The sequence below is a fragment of the Lethenteron reissneri genome, chromosome 21 (genome assembly GCF_015708825.2).
Source record: "Lethenteron reissneri isolate LAM-NWPU_2019-01 chromosome 21, ASM1570882v1, whole genome shotgun sequence".
Classification (NCBI taxonomy): Eukaryota; Metazoa; Chordata; class Hyperoartia; order Petromyzontiformes; family Petromyzontidae; genus Lethenteron; species Lethenteron reissneri.
Window position 1 is genome coordinate 1,091,896 of NC_083799.1, and position 16,921 is coordinate 1,108,816.

General features: G+C 45.1%; 1 protein-coding gene across 1 annotated transcript in view; it reads left to right on the forward strand.

Annotated features, from left to right (window-relative positions):
- The window catches only part of LOC133345001 (histone-lysine N-methyltransferase 2C-like), a 173,263-nt gene that overhangs the window by 58,601 nt on the left and 97,741 nt on the right, over positions 1-16,921 (forward strand). Inside the window, 2 exon segments of the mRNA XM_061555338.1 lie at positions 5,349-5,666; positions 8,446-8,585. Coding sequence (XP_061411322.1) covers positions 5,349-5,666; positions 8,446-8,585 — 458 coding nt within the window.

A 16,921-nucleotide genomic window follows, 5' to 3' on the forward strand; every position in this document is an offset into this window, starting at 1 on the left:
TAAAGCCTACAGCTAGGCCTAAAGCCTAGAACTAGGCCTGAAACTCTCCCTTCGTATCATACCCCCGCGTGTGTGAAAGGGAGTTAATGTTTAACAATGTTACATTCCCTCATGTTTTTAAATAGAAACATTTAAATTTAAAGCTTTTACATAAATCATTAAAACATTTAAATTAAAAATTAACTCACAGCGCCCTAAAGCCTACAGCTAGGCCTAAAGCCTAGAACTAGGCCTCAATCTCTCCCTTCGTATCGTCCGATTAGGTGTAGCAACATCGCCCCCTACTGCAAACACTTGGCAGGACCCTACAAAAACCTTTAGACTCAGTGGGCCTTTTCTGGCTAAACAAGTGTAATAATACATTATGTTTATATTCTTTGGTTATTCGTTCCTACCAGCCCACCCCGCAGGGTCCTGTTTCCAGACCAATTCAGACCTTATTGGTCACTCCGTGCCCTTAGAAATCTCAACGTTCATTCTACAAAGTCCCATCACAAGGGGGAAACACAAACAAAAAGAAAAAAATGCGGTATTGAAACAGCTGTACGCCGCATGGACCTGGACTCAAATTCCTTGTACAAGAATACGGGTAAACTGTATGGGTTGACAGGTATGTATTCGAGTGTGGCTTTGTGACTTTTCCTTTGTTCAACCCAGGAGAAATTGTGATGCAGAGAACAAAAGGCTGAAAATAGATTTACTGAAAGCCAATAAGAACGTTGTTAAATGTACAAAAATATATTTCTATATCAATTTAATATATTTAATGTCCTGGTTATAATTTGATGCCAGCAGTAAGTTATTATCTTGTAATGGTTAATCTGTGCCTTGTATTTGTCAGAATTGTTGGTTATCACATTATACTACAATTTGGGCAACCTTAGTTCAATCCTTGGCCAAGCTTACCAGTGAGGGTTAGATTAAAACCTGGTCTCGGGCTGACCTAGGTAGGTTGATATCAAATTTAGAAGCTGGTGCAATATTTTATTATTTTTTCTGAGAAGAAGAAAGTTGCTCGGCATAATGCTGGCTACAACCTCCCTTTATATGATGTGTTGGCTTTAATCGGCCAGAAGGGCTAAATATGGAATCTGTTCCTTTGACATACCCTTTTTTCCCCTGCTCTGCTTCTGTATTTAAAGTTCAACTTGAAAGCGGGAGAATTTTGTTCTTTTATTTCTGTGCCAAGGCGTGGGCTGAAATTGCCGTGCCATCCTAGTCCCTCCGGATGGGCCATGTGGTGTGTGTCATGGCAAAAGCCAGCACTGTGGCATATGCACACTAATGCTGCCAAGGAAGGACCAAATGTGTGAATATACGCACATTTAAAATAATATAACGCATATGGCTATTTTTATGTTTCTTCAGACAACAGCATCTATGAATAAGACCTTTCACCATTTTATTTGCAGGTTTATGCTCAAGGCAGTAAGTTGCTGTTTGGTTTACCAGATCTAACAAATTAACACCTTTCCATTGGTGACCCTGAGCAGGTCATGGAATTCACCATTACAGTAAAACCTTAGATTGCGAGTAACTTGGTCTGCGAGTGTTTTGCAAGACGAGCAATTTTTTAAAATAAATATGAATTTGATCAACGAGCGAGGTCTTGCAATACGAGTAGTACGTGTATACGCTTTGTCTGCCGAGCGTCACGTGATCACAACTGATATACGAGTGCTTTTATATACGAGTGCTTTGGATTACAAGCACGTTTCCGGAACGAATTATGCTCGCAATCCAAGGTTTTACTGTATAATGGAAAGACCCCGTGTACACAGGCTGACAACTGTTGAGTTGCTACTTTGTGGTATGGTTTTTTTATTGACTGGTGGGATGATAAGGCAACACCTGACTGGGTTTAGAACAATGAAATGCTCTTTAATAGTTGGGCACTCTTCAGTATCCCTGCCAAGTCTGCGTAAGTGTTTTAGTGAAATATAATTGTATGGCCTCTTATCTGCTATCCTCTCATGCTCATTTACATATCCTGATGTAATTGAATTCATGATGCTTTTGTTATTTTAGTATGTGAGGTTTGGCTGTTTAATCAGCAAAACCGCAATTTAGCTTTATATTCATCAACTGGTCGGCCTTCTCAACTGATGTTTTCCAGCAACATTTGCTGATGAGACTCAGAATGTCAAGATACATGTTGCTTGAAAACAGTTGTTTGGAAGGTCCAGTGCCTCGTGGATTAAAACATAGTTTTATGTTTTGCCGATGAAACAGACCCACCAGCCCATTATTAATTGATAATTTATTACCCACTCTTTGCCAAGATCGCACAATTATTGTCGACTGAATGTTAGCTGTCGTGCAGTAGTCACATAGGCTCAGATATGCAGCCTTATTATTTTAAACAAATAATCCATACGATAATCATGTTTAAAGATGCATAGACTTCGCTTTGGTTTATTTGGTTCTAAATACATAATCGATTGTTGATCAGGTTGTGAGTTTTACTGTTAATTAAAACCATCACTGTGTCATATAGCCATGGGATCATTTTGGTTCTTGCAATAAGAATTTCCAGATCATAAATTATGACAACCCCTGCAGACAGAATGCTATAGATGCAGTTTTCATGAGTCAAATAAGAGCCCTTGAGATAAATATGACAACTGTAATGGAAGTAGCTTTAACATAAGATATATAAATAATCAAAAACACGAAAATAAAGCTAAATCCAGTAGTAGTAGGTTTTTACCCTTTTAACTGGTACAAAAACTGACACCTTTATACAAGGCCTCGTAATAAGGTGTAAGTTTTTGTACCAGTTGAAAGGGTAAAAACCTACTACTATATTTTGCCACTGGTAAAGGAGGTCTCATAGTTTAAAAGCAAATCCATTTTCCAAGTTCATTTCCCTGGGGAAATTTTCAGCAATAGGAAACGTATTGAGCAAGTACAATAAATAGTAATGAATACGTTCATGTCATTGTTTTAGCGCAAGACTGTCACAAAGGTACAATGTTTCACATACAGTCCGCAGTAGTATCACAGTAGGGGGCGCTATTGCTATGCTTAGTCTCAATTGAGTAATTTTTGGTGATTTGTTTTCAAGATCAAATTTAACATCCACTGTGAAGCAGACAGCGTATATTTAATGGTTAATACACCCCCGGTAATAATGAGGGCAAGCCTGCCAGATTCAAACTGTGAACCTCTGCAATAAGCGGTGAACTTGCTACTGCTGAGCTGTGTCACTTGCCGAATAGTGTGTGATGTAGAGGCCGACCGAAATTCGGTTTCGTTTTCGGCTGAAAGTAAATTTTTAACTTTCGGTTTCGGCCGAAACTGATATTGACTTTCAGTCGTCAACCAAAGATCTATTTTTAGAATATAACGCTAGTGCTAAGTCTTATCAGCCGGTCAGTCGGCGCTAGGCAATCCTATGCGATAGGCTGCAAACACACACGTCAGCAGCAGCAGCAGCTTGCGAGCGAGGTTACAGCTGCAACCATGGTCTGGGGCCGTCAATAAATGACGTCACGCACCTGGGGGGCAGCGACTGCGTAGCGATTCGCTCGCTGCGCTACGAACCCGGCGGCCCGAGTTCGATTCCCACTCACGGCCGGTGACGATTATTTGAACCGGTCCTGGGCCTCCCCTAGGTTGACTCAGCCTCAAACGAGTAAGTGGTGTGGTATGTCAACATCGCCACTGGGGAGACAAAGGCGGCCGGCCGTGGTGAATCCACGTCCCGGGCGAAGCTGGGTAGTAAAGCTAGTATTTCATAAATGTTGTGTTCGGTAACTTCGGTTATATACCTTTCTGCTTCAGTCTTGGTCGAAAGTGAAGTAAAACTTTCGGCTTCGGCCGAAAGTGAAGTTCAACTTTTGGTTTTGGCTTCGGTTTCGGCCGAAAGTAAATTTTTAACTTTCGGTCTGGTTTCGGTTTCGGCCGAAACCAGAAATTCATTTAAGGTCGGCCTCTAGTGTGATGTCACCCTATCATTCATTAATGATTTATGAGTATTGTGAGTGTTGCAGGCAGGATTTATCCATTGTTTTCTTAAAGTGTTCATATATGTCATGTTGACTGTCTTGGGAACCCAATACCTTATTATTGGCTTTAAAAAAATGCATTCAAAGGTTGAGACTGCTTGTTTAAAATATGAATGTTTGCTGGATGCAAATATTTTATCAAAAGTAGAACTTTTTTCAAATATTTTCCAACAATTTGTAAATTTATTAACACATTTTATTATTGGAATGTTTTATTTATTCCTGGTATACAGTATATATTAGCAAAATGTCCTCTGTGCCATATTTCTCTTTGAAGTGTGCCTTTGCTGTAATAATTAACTTGATTCAGAAGTGTTTCATCCTTCAGCAGACATTAGCATGGATTATCAAAAGTTTTACTCTCTTCTGGCAAATGACGGAAGTTTAAAAGTTTATGCATGATTAATTTCCACCTCTGGCTTGGTATTTATAGTATAACTAGCCTTTTGACCATCCAAGGACAGGTGTATTTCAGTAAATCTGAAACTTGCAAGCGAAAAGCAGACCGCGACGTGTTATTCATTGCATCAATTCATGTGAAATTTGTAAGGCCATGGTGACAGACTTATTTCATTGAAAGGTTATAATCCCTTGTTCATCATGACGTCCTTTTCTGCATTTGTAGTGAGGGTTGTAAGTTGACGCTCAGGAGGGGGGAGGAGACGTCTCGCCCCCCCATGTGGAGTGACGTCACCCGCTAATGATTATTAATGAGGGGGGGGGATCCATGTGGAGGACGTCACCTGTTCATGATTATGAATGAGGGGGGCTGGTCGACGTGGAGTGACGTCACGTGCGGGACACACAGACATTCTTGGCTCATTATAGTAGTAAATATCTTCAAAGTATGCCTTTGCAAAGTGACAGCAGTGCGATTTTCTTCATAAATAGCTTCTCTCTGAAAAGGGATTCATTTTACAGTAACCTGTGCTTTTGCTTCCTGCATTATGCACACTCATAAAACCACCCACTGTCATCCATAGGATTACTCTTTAACATAAAATCGCATGGAAGGAAAATGTGACCACCAAAGCAGCAGCTGCATTTAGAAAATATGGACAGTATTTCCTCGTTATTCACGAACTTGCTATCCACAATTTTGGCTGTCCGCCAATCGCATCTGGAACTCTACACGACTACACCGAGAGAGAAAAAGTGATGGGAGAGAAGGTGATGAGATAATTTTAATGTATTTCATCGCTTATTTACATATTTATTGAAAGCAATTCACGATCCGCGAAATGTTCTATTCGCGAGCGTCTCCAGGACGTATCCCTCGCAATTAACGAGGGAATATTGTACTCAAGTGGATCTGATTTGTGTGAATTCCCCCTGCAGCAATGACACCCTGGGCCACCGTTGCGCCTTCTGCCACTGCGGTGGGGAGAGTCTGCTGGGCCAGGGCGACCTGACATGCTGCGGTCCCACGCCCGGCTTCACGCCGTCTTACCGCCGCTCCTCGCCTCGTGCGCGGCGCGACGAGGGCTCGGACACGGAGCGACCCGCTGCACGCACCCGCCGCTCGGACAGTGCAGGGGCTGGGGGGCTCACGGAGGTGACCCCCCCACGCTGCAAGCGCGGCAGCTTGGACACCGCAGAGTTGGCCGGTGGGGAGAAGAGCCCTCGACAGTCGGGAGTGGCGCGGGGCAACAAGCGGTAGGTTTTAATGTTATGATGTTGTGTGTGTGTGTCATGCCTTAACACATAAGCTCTCTTTTTCCTGAGTGTGCACCAATGCATGTGAATGTCTGCCTGAATCGTGCCCAGAGGGTTTTTTCCACTACAGTATTGTGCGCTGTTGCCTTTTGATGTGTGTTTGTGTTTTTCTGTGGCATCTTTTTAGTTGGATAATTTGAAAAGCCATCAAAGGCTCTATTTTGTAATCTCCTTTTAGGCAAACCAAATAAATAAGCAATTCCCCCCCCCCCCACTTCGAATGAGAGTGGCACTCATTACCGTTAGCGGTCCTGAGCCAGTCTTGGAGCTTGTACATTCCTCTAGTAGGGAACAGTATCCGATTAGCTATGTACGGTGTGAAAGAAGTTCAACATGCACACTTGTAGGGAAACGGCTTATCTTACTACATTGTGATAGTAATTTCATTGACTTTGTTCTCCAGGTGGTGGAGGTATGAGGGGCTGAGAGTAATCCCCCAACCATGGTTTTAACTCAAGAGTGTCTGAATGTGAGAAGTGACAAATCTGATTAATATGATCTCAGAATAGCCAGTTCCTAACCATGCCATCACATTGATCACCAAGTTGCAATGTGATTAACACAGGGTTTACAATGGTCGTTGGGCTTACCTTGACAAGGTATAGCCTTGCCATCATTGGCATTAAAATAAAACTGCAGGAGGTGGTTGGGCTACTCAAGGGGGCCAGTGCCATTTATCAGATTACTGAGCCAATACTGCTGAGATTCTGCATTCAGATGTAGACAGCCACACAATATTAAACCGGGCTTTTATGTGTAGCAAGCTAATGATCTGATGCTGCCAGTGACTTCCGAAATAAAACATTCAAATTTAATTTGGTACATCATCTGGCCTTTACTCAACTCATTCACATCGTTTTCCCTGGTTACAGTCCTTCTGCCCATTCTTCTTGTGAAATGAATTCCCTAGCAGTACCACTTATCCAACAAACAAACGGCCCCATGGCAATGTCTCAGGTTGCAAATGGGAAGTTGTAATGAGTGTGGTGCTGACTTGAGGTGTTGCTCCCTTGGTTTGGTCTCATCTTTATATTTTGTTTTACCAAGAAGGTCCAAACTGCATTGGCAGATACTTAAACACTGTTACAACTGTGGTGCAGTGTGTGTAGTGAACGAATGGCATGTTTCGTTTGGGTGTCACCAGTGGTCCAGTTTTAAAGAGTGACCTGTCCTGGACACTGAAGAGGTAACATTCCAATGTTGTGTTTAGAAATTAAACATTAGGAATGAGACCAGTCACATACACGTGTAGGGTAGTAACTGGCATATTCTTTGGGTCTTTTGGTAAAGTCACGTAGATAGTTTCAAATAAAATAGCAAAAAAATAAAAAAAACTATGACGTTTCGATCGCAACACAAGCGTTCGTCATCAGGAAGAAAAAAGAGGGGGAAAGCTGCTGAGGCAGACTCTTATTTTCTTTGAACCTATCTACGTGACTTTACCTAATACCCCAAAGAATATGAATTCCTGCAGTCACGAAAGCTTTAAGTCAAGATTTAGTAACTGGAATATTAACTCATTGCTGTCAGGAATATTTTTTGTTTGTAACTGGACCATTGGTGAAATCACCAATATTGTGAGCACAATACATTACATTTATGTGGCCTTTTTACAAATAAAAGCTTCTCTGACTCAAGAAAGACATTGAAAGGGTTTTGGTGATACCTTCCCATGGTAACAGTGTGAACTAGTTGAATATTTAAGTGCATGCATAGCTCATGAATATAGGTACTGTGAAAAGTAATATACACCATATCTGGTTCACTGAGCTGTGGTAGAGATTCCCTGTATTTGTCCAATGTCCCTGTGCATTCATGCACATCACTGAGTTGAACTTGATGTGTGATTTTATGTGGGGAATTTCTGCCCTAACGAATAAAGACAGGTGCACTATAGCCAGCCACAGGCAATTTTTCCCATGCATTGGAGGAGGGCTTGTTTGCCTTGCATACAATTGAAGAGAATGAGAGTGAATATTGAACTCCGTGGGATGCTTGAGAATTAAGAACCAGAGGAAGACTTTTTGGCTGTAGAGTTCACTGCATCATATGCAACCATGGTAAGTTGCGAGGAAAACCCATGATAAGAGTAAAACAGCTTTGACCATGTCTACTCGATAGTGGAGCATTGTTGAGTGAACTCCCTGTATTCTACATCATGGGACCTCCTTTGCCAGTACCAAAATTTGATAATAGTTTTTTTCTAGATTTGAAGTTGCCGTGACTGCAAGGATCCATACATACGTGTTGGTTCTTTTGGTAAAGTCACGTAGGTGAAAATAAAAATAACTTAATTAAATCACGACGTTTCGGGCGCAACACAAGCGTCCGTCATCAGGTGGGGACAACCAACATCGAAAACAGTTGTTGTCGACTCTATTTTCTTTATTTGAAATTTCTTCAGGTACTAAAGTAGAAAACCTAGGGAAATAAATCAACATTGCGAATAAAATCAATCAAGAACATTTTTATATTCATCATGAAGCCAAAATTAGGGATTTTGTTGTTGTTGAAAAGTTGAGCTGCTCCATTCATTAGCCCGAAAAATACCTTTGCCTATGAAACTTGAGAGGCCAGGTTACATTACTGCCCATGTGGATGTAAATGGCCGTGTGTATATTTTGAGCGCTTATGGATATGGAGGACGGAGATGTGTCCTACTAGCCCTTCTGACCGCTCAACCGGTGGCGTTGCGTGGCTCTGGTTGGTTCCGGTTCAGGGAGCAGTGCAAGTCCCCGCAGCGCACGCTGCCCGGGCCCCCACAGAACGAGCTGCGTGGGGTGGGCGACCTGTGGGACGAGCTGAGCCGCGTGGGCCTTCCCGACGACGTGGACACACAGATCCTGTTCAACACCACGGGTGAGGCTCCACACACACGGAGTCAGCAATGCCAGTTTGAGGGGGTGATTCTTGACTTAAAGCTTTCGTGACTGCAGAATTTCATATTCTTTGGGTCTTTCGGTAAAGCCATGTAGATAGAAGAAATAATAAAAATAATAACAATATCAAGACTTTTCGATGGCAACACAAGCAATCGTCATCAGGTGAAAAATCAAGCGGGAGAGCTGCTGAGAATATATGGTGGGAGCGCTGCTAAGGCCAGGGAGTTATAAAGTTTTGAGATGGGTCTAGCCCAAGGGTCGGTGGGCGGGGCTAGAGGTTCAATTTGCATGTAAATGTAAGATCAGAGAAATTTTGACAAACGAAGCTGTGGGGGTGGCCATTGTATTGTGAGAGATTAGCATGTCAATGTAAGAAATTTGCCACAATTTATTGTTTCGCAATGTCCCAGAGTATACAACATTTAATACATTATTCACTGTGTCTATTTAGTTGGCAAATTATATAACATAATTCTTTTTTACAGTACTTTCAAATCAAGGTGTCCTGGTTGAGTTTGCTAAATCAAAGCCAACCCTGAATGCGTTTGACTTTCTTCCTGACTTACCTGATATGGGAAAATACCAACCCCACAAGAATCCGACATTGGTCGGCAATGACTGCCACAGCTGTATTGACAACAGCATGAACTGATACTACGAATATTCTCAAAATACATTGCTGAAGTTGCTTCTCTTCAATGGGAGATTGTCATTGTGTGCAGTGATGAAAGGAGTAGACCCCCCCCCCCTCCCCCCATAAACTTAATTCCAAGAAGGGCCTGTTGTGAAATACGCATTGTTTTTCCATTGGTGGTACAAGCAGGTGCTCGCATGTCATGGACAGGATTAGAGGTGTTGTGGTGTTGATGGATGGACGGGAGCTTTGGGTCAGTGTAAGGTGTCGGAAGTTGGCAGCTGCCCAGCTGTTTAATGGGTGTGCTGCACAAGTTGTGCAGGAGGAGTTGGCAAGTGGTTTGTGCCGGTTGGAAGCTTATTGCATATACAGAAAAAACCAAGAGCTGTATTCAAATAAGCTGGAAGATTCAATGGTTTATTTCTGCAGTAAACTGCTCGAGCGTAGGTGGTTTTGTAAGCAGTCTGTTTCACGCTCTACAATGTGTGCGCTGCGTTGTTGTGATTCAAATTATTTTCTGTCTTTAACAGTTTTTGTGCTGTGCAGTTCTTTTTTTGTTTATTCATTTGATGTATTGAATGTCTTTTTTCTGCCTGGTGTGTATATAGAAATACTTTGGTTTTTGTTATGGATATTGCCAATTGCATGACTTGGAGTTTTAAATAAAACTTGACATGGAGATGGTATAAATGTTTATTATTTTGGGGAATGGTTACGGTGACACTGCCAAATATTCTGTACTTGTGTATGATCCCAAAGTTCCCTAACAAATTCAGTGTGATTTGCAAAATCCTCTGTGACCATGGTGTGCACATATAACAGAAATATATGTATTTATCCTGTTTCATTGCTATAGTATTTATTATTAGGCAAAAGCTGTGTCGTTAAAACCCGCCACCACCCGACACGGCCAACTAGTAAGGGTTGTCACGTAAACATAACATGCTAATTCGTCACTAGTACAGCACACCGGTGTGTTGGAGAGCCAAGCCGCAACATTTACAATCTGAGTACGACGTTTTGCCAGTAATAACAACTAGCTTCATCAGGCGACAGCCAGATTTGTGGACAAGTCTAACTGTTTCCTTATACAGTGAGGGGAAAAATTATTTGATCCCCTGCTGATTTTGTACGTTTGCCCACTGACAAAGACATGATCAGTCTATAACTTTAATGGTAGGTTTATTTGAACAGTGAAAGACAGAATAACAACAACAAAATCCAGAAAAACGCATGTCAATAATGTTATAAATTGATTTGCATTTTTAATGAGGGAAATAAGTATGGCACTGACCGACAGCCTCCCTGACCCGGCCGTGAAGTCATTCCCACATACACATGTAGTGATGCCATGTGTGTGTACAGACTCACACGGTAGTGATGTAGCAAGTCACTCAAATATTTCTCTGATGTTCTTTTAGTCTCGTGCTGATCATTTGTCCTGTTTGTCCAACATAACATTTTCTACATGTGCAGTTAATCCCGTACACACCTTCTGATGATTGCTTCGGTAATACATGTTTTGTACCAGTTATAAATTTCTGCATTTTATGTACCACTAGCGGAAGTACCCGGCTTTGCCCGGGTGAAAAATATCTTTCTTAAATACCTTACATATATATACACAGATACTAAGGTATTGTCAAAGCCCGGTGGGCTGTTTGTACATTTTTCCACCAACAAATATATAAGAGGCTTTCACAAGTCCAAAAAGTTGTAGAAAGTGTGGGGTAAATAGTTGATGTCAAAATGTTTCCGAAAATTGTGGTCTCCCCCCCCCCCCCCTCAAAAAATATCTTTACCCCTCGTAGGTATATATACTAACAACACCTTACATACAACAGAGGAAGTGGTATCTATTGACTCTGTAGTAGTATCTACTGACTGTACCGTAGTATCTACTGAGCCAGTAGTAGCTACTGACTGTAGTAGTAGTATTTAGTGACTGTAATAACTACTGACCATAGTAGTATTTACTGGGCCTACAGTAGTATCTACCGACTATATACTCGTAACGACTAACTGTATAGTATCTGCTGACTCTATAGTGTATCCACTGACTATAGTAGTAACTACAAAATCTATAGCAGTATCTACTCACTCTATAATAGTATCTACTGACTCTAGTAGCTACTCACCGTAGCAATATGTACTGACTGTATAGTAGTATATACTGACTGTAGCAGTATTGACTGACTGTAGTGGTATATACTGACTGTTTTAGTATTTACTATAGCGGTATCTACCAACTCGATAGCAGTATCTACTATCGCTACAGCAGTGTATACCGACTGAGGTCGTACCTGCTATCACTACAGCAGTGCATACTGCTGTGTTGGTACCTATTATGATGACAGCAGTGCATACTGACTGTGGTGGTACCTGCTATGATGAGAGGAGTACATATTGTGGTGGTGGTACCTGGTATGATAACAGCAGTGCATATTGACTGTACTCATCATTCACCCTCACCATTCACCACTCACAACTCACCCTTACCACTCATCCTCACCACTCACCACTCCCACTCACTATTCACCATTCACCCTCACAACTCACCACTCACCAACCTCCCTCACCACTCACCCTCACCACTCACCCTCACCACTCAACCTCACCACTCACCAATCACCACTCACCCTCACCACTCACTCTCACCACTAACCCTCACCACTAACCCTCACCACTCTCACTCACCACTCTCCCTCACCACTCACCACTCACTCTCACCATTCACCCTCGCCATTCAGCCTCACCACTCACCCTCACCACTCACCCTCACCACTCACCGTCACAACCACCACTCACCCTCACCACTCAACCTCACCACTCACCCTCAAAACTAACCACTCTCTCACCACTCACCCTCACCACTCAGCACTCACCCTCACCACTCACCCTCACCACTCACCCTCACCACTCACCCCTCACCGCTCACCACTCACCCATCACCACTCACAACCGCCACTCACCCTCACCACGTATCCTCACCACTCACCCTCACAACAACCCCTCACCACTCACCCTGACCACTCATCTTCACCAATCACACCCTCACCAATCACCACTCACCCGCACTGCTCACCCTCACCACTCACGCTCACCCTCACCACTCACCCCTCACTAATCACCACTCATAACCGCCACTCACCCTCACCACTCACCACTCACCCTCAACACTCACCCTCACCACTCACCGTGACCACTCACCCTCACTACTCACCACTCATCCTCACCAATCACATCCTCAACAATCACCACTCACCCTCACAGCTCACCCTCACCGCTCACCCTCACCACTCACCCTCACCACTCACGCTCACCCTCACCACTCACCCCTCACTAATCACCACTCACAACCGCCACTCACCCTCACCACTAACCCTCACCACTCACCCTCACCACTCACTAATCACCTCTCACAACCGTCACTCACCCTCACCACTCACTCTTACCACTCACCCTCACCACGCACCCTCACAACAACCACTCACCCTCACAACAACCACTCACCCTCACTACTCACCCTCACCACTCATCCTCACCAATCACACCCTCACCAATCACCACTCACCCTCACTGCTCACCACTCAACCTCACCACTCACGCTCACCCTCACCATTCATCCCTCACTAATCACCACTAACAACCGCCACTCACCCTCCCCACTCACCCTCACCACTCACCCTCACCAATCACCACTCACCCTCACCACTCACTACTCACCCTCACCACTCTCCCTCACCACTCTCCCTCACCACTCTCCCTCACCACTCTCCCTCACCACTCTCCCTCACCAGTCACGCTCACCACTCACCACTCACGCTCACCACTCACCCTCACTACTCACCCTCACTACTCACCCTAACCACTCACCACTCACCCTCAACACTCACCCTCACCGCTCACCACTCACCCTCACCACTCACCCTGACCACTCACCACTCATCCTCACCAATCACACCCTCACCAATCACCACTCACCCTCACTGCTCACCCTCACTGCTCACCCTCACCACTCACCCTAACCACTCACGCTCACCCTCACCACTCACCCCTCACTAATCACCATTCACAACCGCCACTCACCTTCACCACTCACCCTCACCACTCACCCTCACTACTCACCACTCATCCTCACCAATCACACCCTCAACAATCACCACTCACCCTCACCACTCACGCTCAACACTCACCACTCATGCTCACCACTAACCCTCACCACTCACCCCTCACTAATCACCACTAACAACCGCCACTCACCCTCCCCACTCACCCTCACCTCCCAATCACCACTCACCCTCCCCCCTCACCACTCTCCCCCCCGCACCACTCTCGCACCGCTCACCACTCCCCCCTCACCACTCATCCCACTCCAGCCCCTCACCACTCTCCCGCTCACCACTCTCCCCCTCACCACTCTCCCCCTCACCACTCTCCCCCCCCTCACCACTCTCCCCCTCACCACTCTCCCCTCACCACTCTCCCCTCACCACCACTCCCCCTCACCACCACTCTCCCTCACCACTCTCCCCCTCACCACTCTCCCCTCCCACTCACTCTCCCCCTCACCACCACTCTCCCTCAACCACCACTCTCCCTCATCACCTCTCCCCCCTCACCACTCTCATCCCTCACCACTCTCTTCCCTCACCACTCTCTCCCTCACCACTCTCTCCCTCACCACTCTCCTCCCTCACCACTCTCCCTCACCACTCTCTCCCTCACCACTCTCTCCCTCACCACTCTCCCCCTCACCACTCTCCCCCTCACCATCTCTCTCCCTCACCACTCTCTCCCTCACCACTCTCCCCCTCACCACTCTCTCCCTCACCACTCTCACCACTCTCTCCCCTCACCACTCTCCCCTCCACTCACCACTCTCCCCTCACCACTCTCCCCTCACCACTCTCTCCCTCACCACTCTCCTCCCTCACCACTCTCCTCCCTCACCACTCTCCCCTCACCACCACTCTCCCCTCACCACCACTCTCCCTCACCCACTCTCCCCTCACCACTCTCTCCCTCACCACTCTCTCCCTCACCACTCTCTCCCTCACCACTCTCTCCCCTCACCACTCTCCCTCAACCACTCCCCTCACCACTCTCTCCCCTCACCACTCTCTCCCTCACCACTCTCTCCCTCACCACTCTCCCCCTCACCACTCTCTCCCCTCACCACTCTCCCCCTCACCACTCTCCCCTCACCACTCTCCCCCTCACCCTCTCCTCCCCTCCACCACTCTCCCCCTCACCACTCTCCCCCTCACCACTCTCCCCCTTCACCACTCTCTCCCCCTCACCACTCTCCCCTCACCACTCTCCCCCTCACCACTCTCCCCCTCACCACTCTCCCCCTCACCACTCTCCCCCTCACCACTCTCCCCCTCACCACTCTCCCCTCACCACTCTCCCCCTCACCACTCTCCCCCTCACCACTCTCTCCCTCACCACTCTCCCCTCACCACTCTCTCCCTCACCACTCTCCCCCTCACCACTCTCCCCCTCACCACTCTCCCCCTCACCACTCTCCCCCTCACCACTCACCCCTCACCACGTTAAGCGCGATCCTAAAGGAATCTACAACCTTCGATGATTCCTTTGTGCGATTCAAAGAATCGATTCCTGGCGCATAGGAGGTTTCCATTTTGAATGACAGAGTTTTATTTTCATTGATATGTTATGTTTTAATGTTTTCAGGAGTTTTTAATAACATTTTTGCCCCGGTCAACGCCGGATATTTCCCGTTCGTAGCAGTTTATATCGACTTTAACCAACTTATAGTAAACGGGAATCGTCCGAATCTAAAGGAATCTACAACCTTCGATTCCTTTGCGCGATTCAGAGAATCGATTCTTGGCGCGTCGGGTTTATAATTTTAATTACACACTTGTATTTTCATTGGTATGTAATGTTTTAAAGTTTTCAGAAGATTTTAAATGTATTTTCCCCCCGGGTAACGCCGGGTATATCGAGTTTATACCACAAAGTCGTCGCTTGACACGGGTGGGGTGTCGAGGCCTAGTACCGTGCAGAGCCTCCGGCCTTGCCTAGATTGCCCACCCGGCTGAGGGTGTGTACTGGGGCCAATACCCCCCCCCCCCCCGCGCTACAATAATACTGTCTAATCGCTATAATTTTATTATCTACCGACCCTATAATAGTAATTGCACACATTGGGGTGGAAGGGGAGTGAAGAGGACGTGAAACTTTGATGAATTTACCTCAGAATCGCGAATTAATGCGTGCGCATATTTTTAATGGTAATTCAAAATGGCGTCCACCCCGCAGCGAACGCGTCTCTACCCGTTGCCAGGGGCAACCGCCGTGGTCCGCGCCGGCCGGCAAGAGTAAATAAATAAATAAAGCGTTAATTAAATAAATAAAGAAAAATCGCACTTTATCGATAATCGGTCCGATTTAAAGTTTAGAGACGAAAAATCGGAAATGCCTAAGTTTACCGCGGGGCCGGGGGCGTGCCCACCTGCAAAATTTAATCTCGCCGAACCCCACGGTCCGAGAGCTAAATCCCCCGGTAGGGAGCGTACGCGGACGGACGGACGGACGGACAAAAAATGAATTATATAGGTTAGATGCCAAATCTGACTCGGATGTTTTGTTTTTCCAAGCATCTGGCTAGTTTATCAGTTACTCCTGCAATGTACAGTATTTTTTTTTCGTTTTTATTACTTGGGCAGTTTCAATGCTCATGTTATTTGATTTGGTTTTGGCATTCAATGCCCTTTTGATTTGTGCATAATTTTAACTGTTCATTTGCAGCCCTTCTTCAACATGTTGAATTTTACTTCTTAGACTGTAACCATCTGACACTTTCTAAGCTCGATGAATGAGCGTCTTGATAAGAGCAGATTTCTGTGCGGGGTGATGGTGTGACTTTGCATTTAGATATTCTGCTCTGATGGGGTCGAAATGTGAAAATAACAGTGTTTACTGAAAGAAATCGCATACTGAAGTTGGTACGGCTATTTTAATACACACAATAGACAGCACCAAACCTCACAAAAATAATATTCAGGGCCTACCTTGGCTCCTCCCACCCTCAACCAGTATATATACAAATACTGTTTCTTGGAATTTCTCTCACTTGATACAGCTATCGTGCTGTGACGGTTCCACCTGAAGACGGAAGCTTGTGTTGCCTCCTAAACGTCGTGATTTTTATTTTATTTTTATTTTACTTTTATTAATTTAAATTTTTTACCTACGTGACTTTACCGAAAAAACCTAAGAATAGGAAGGACAAGATCAAAGGGCTTGCATAATGCACATGCATAATGTACGTTGCCTTAGTAATCCCCCCCCCCCCCCCACTTTGTGCAAAGCGCAGAAGCGTGGTCACCACATCTACGCCTCTATATAAGGAACGAAACAGGTGGACTTCTCCACAAATCTGGCTGCTACCTGATGAAGCTAGTTGTAATTACTGGTGAAACGTCGTACTCAGATTGTAAGTGTGTTGTGGCTTGGCTCTCCAACACACTGGTGTGCTGTCCTAGTGACGAATTGGCATGTTCTGTTTACGTGACAACCCTTACTAGTTGGCTGTGTCGGGTGGTGGCAGGTTTTAATGACATATTTATATATTTACGCGATCTAACCCAAAAAAACTATTTTTGATAACTGTTTTTTCTTTTGCAAGTGAGACCCAAGTAAATAAC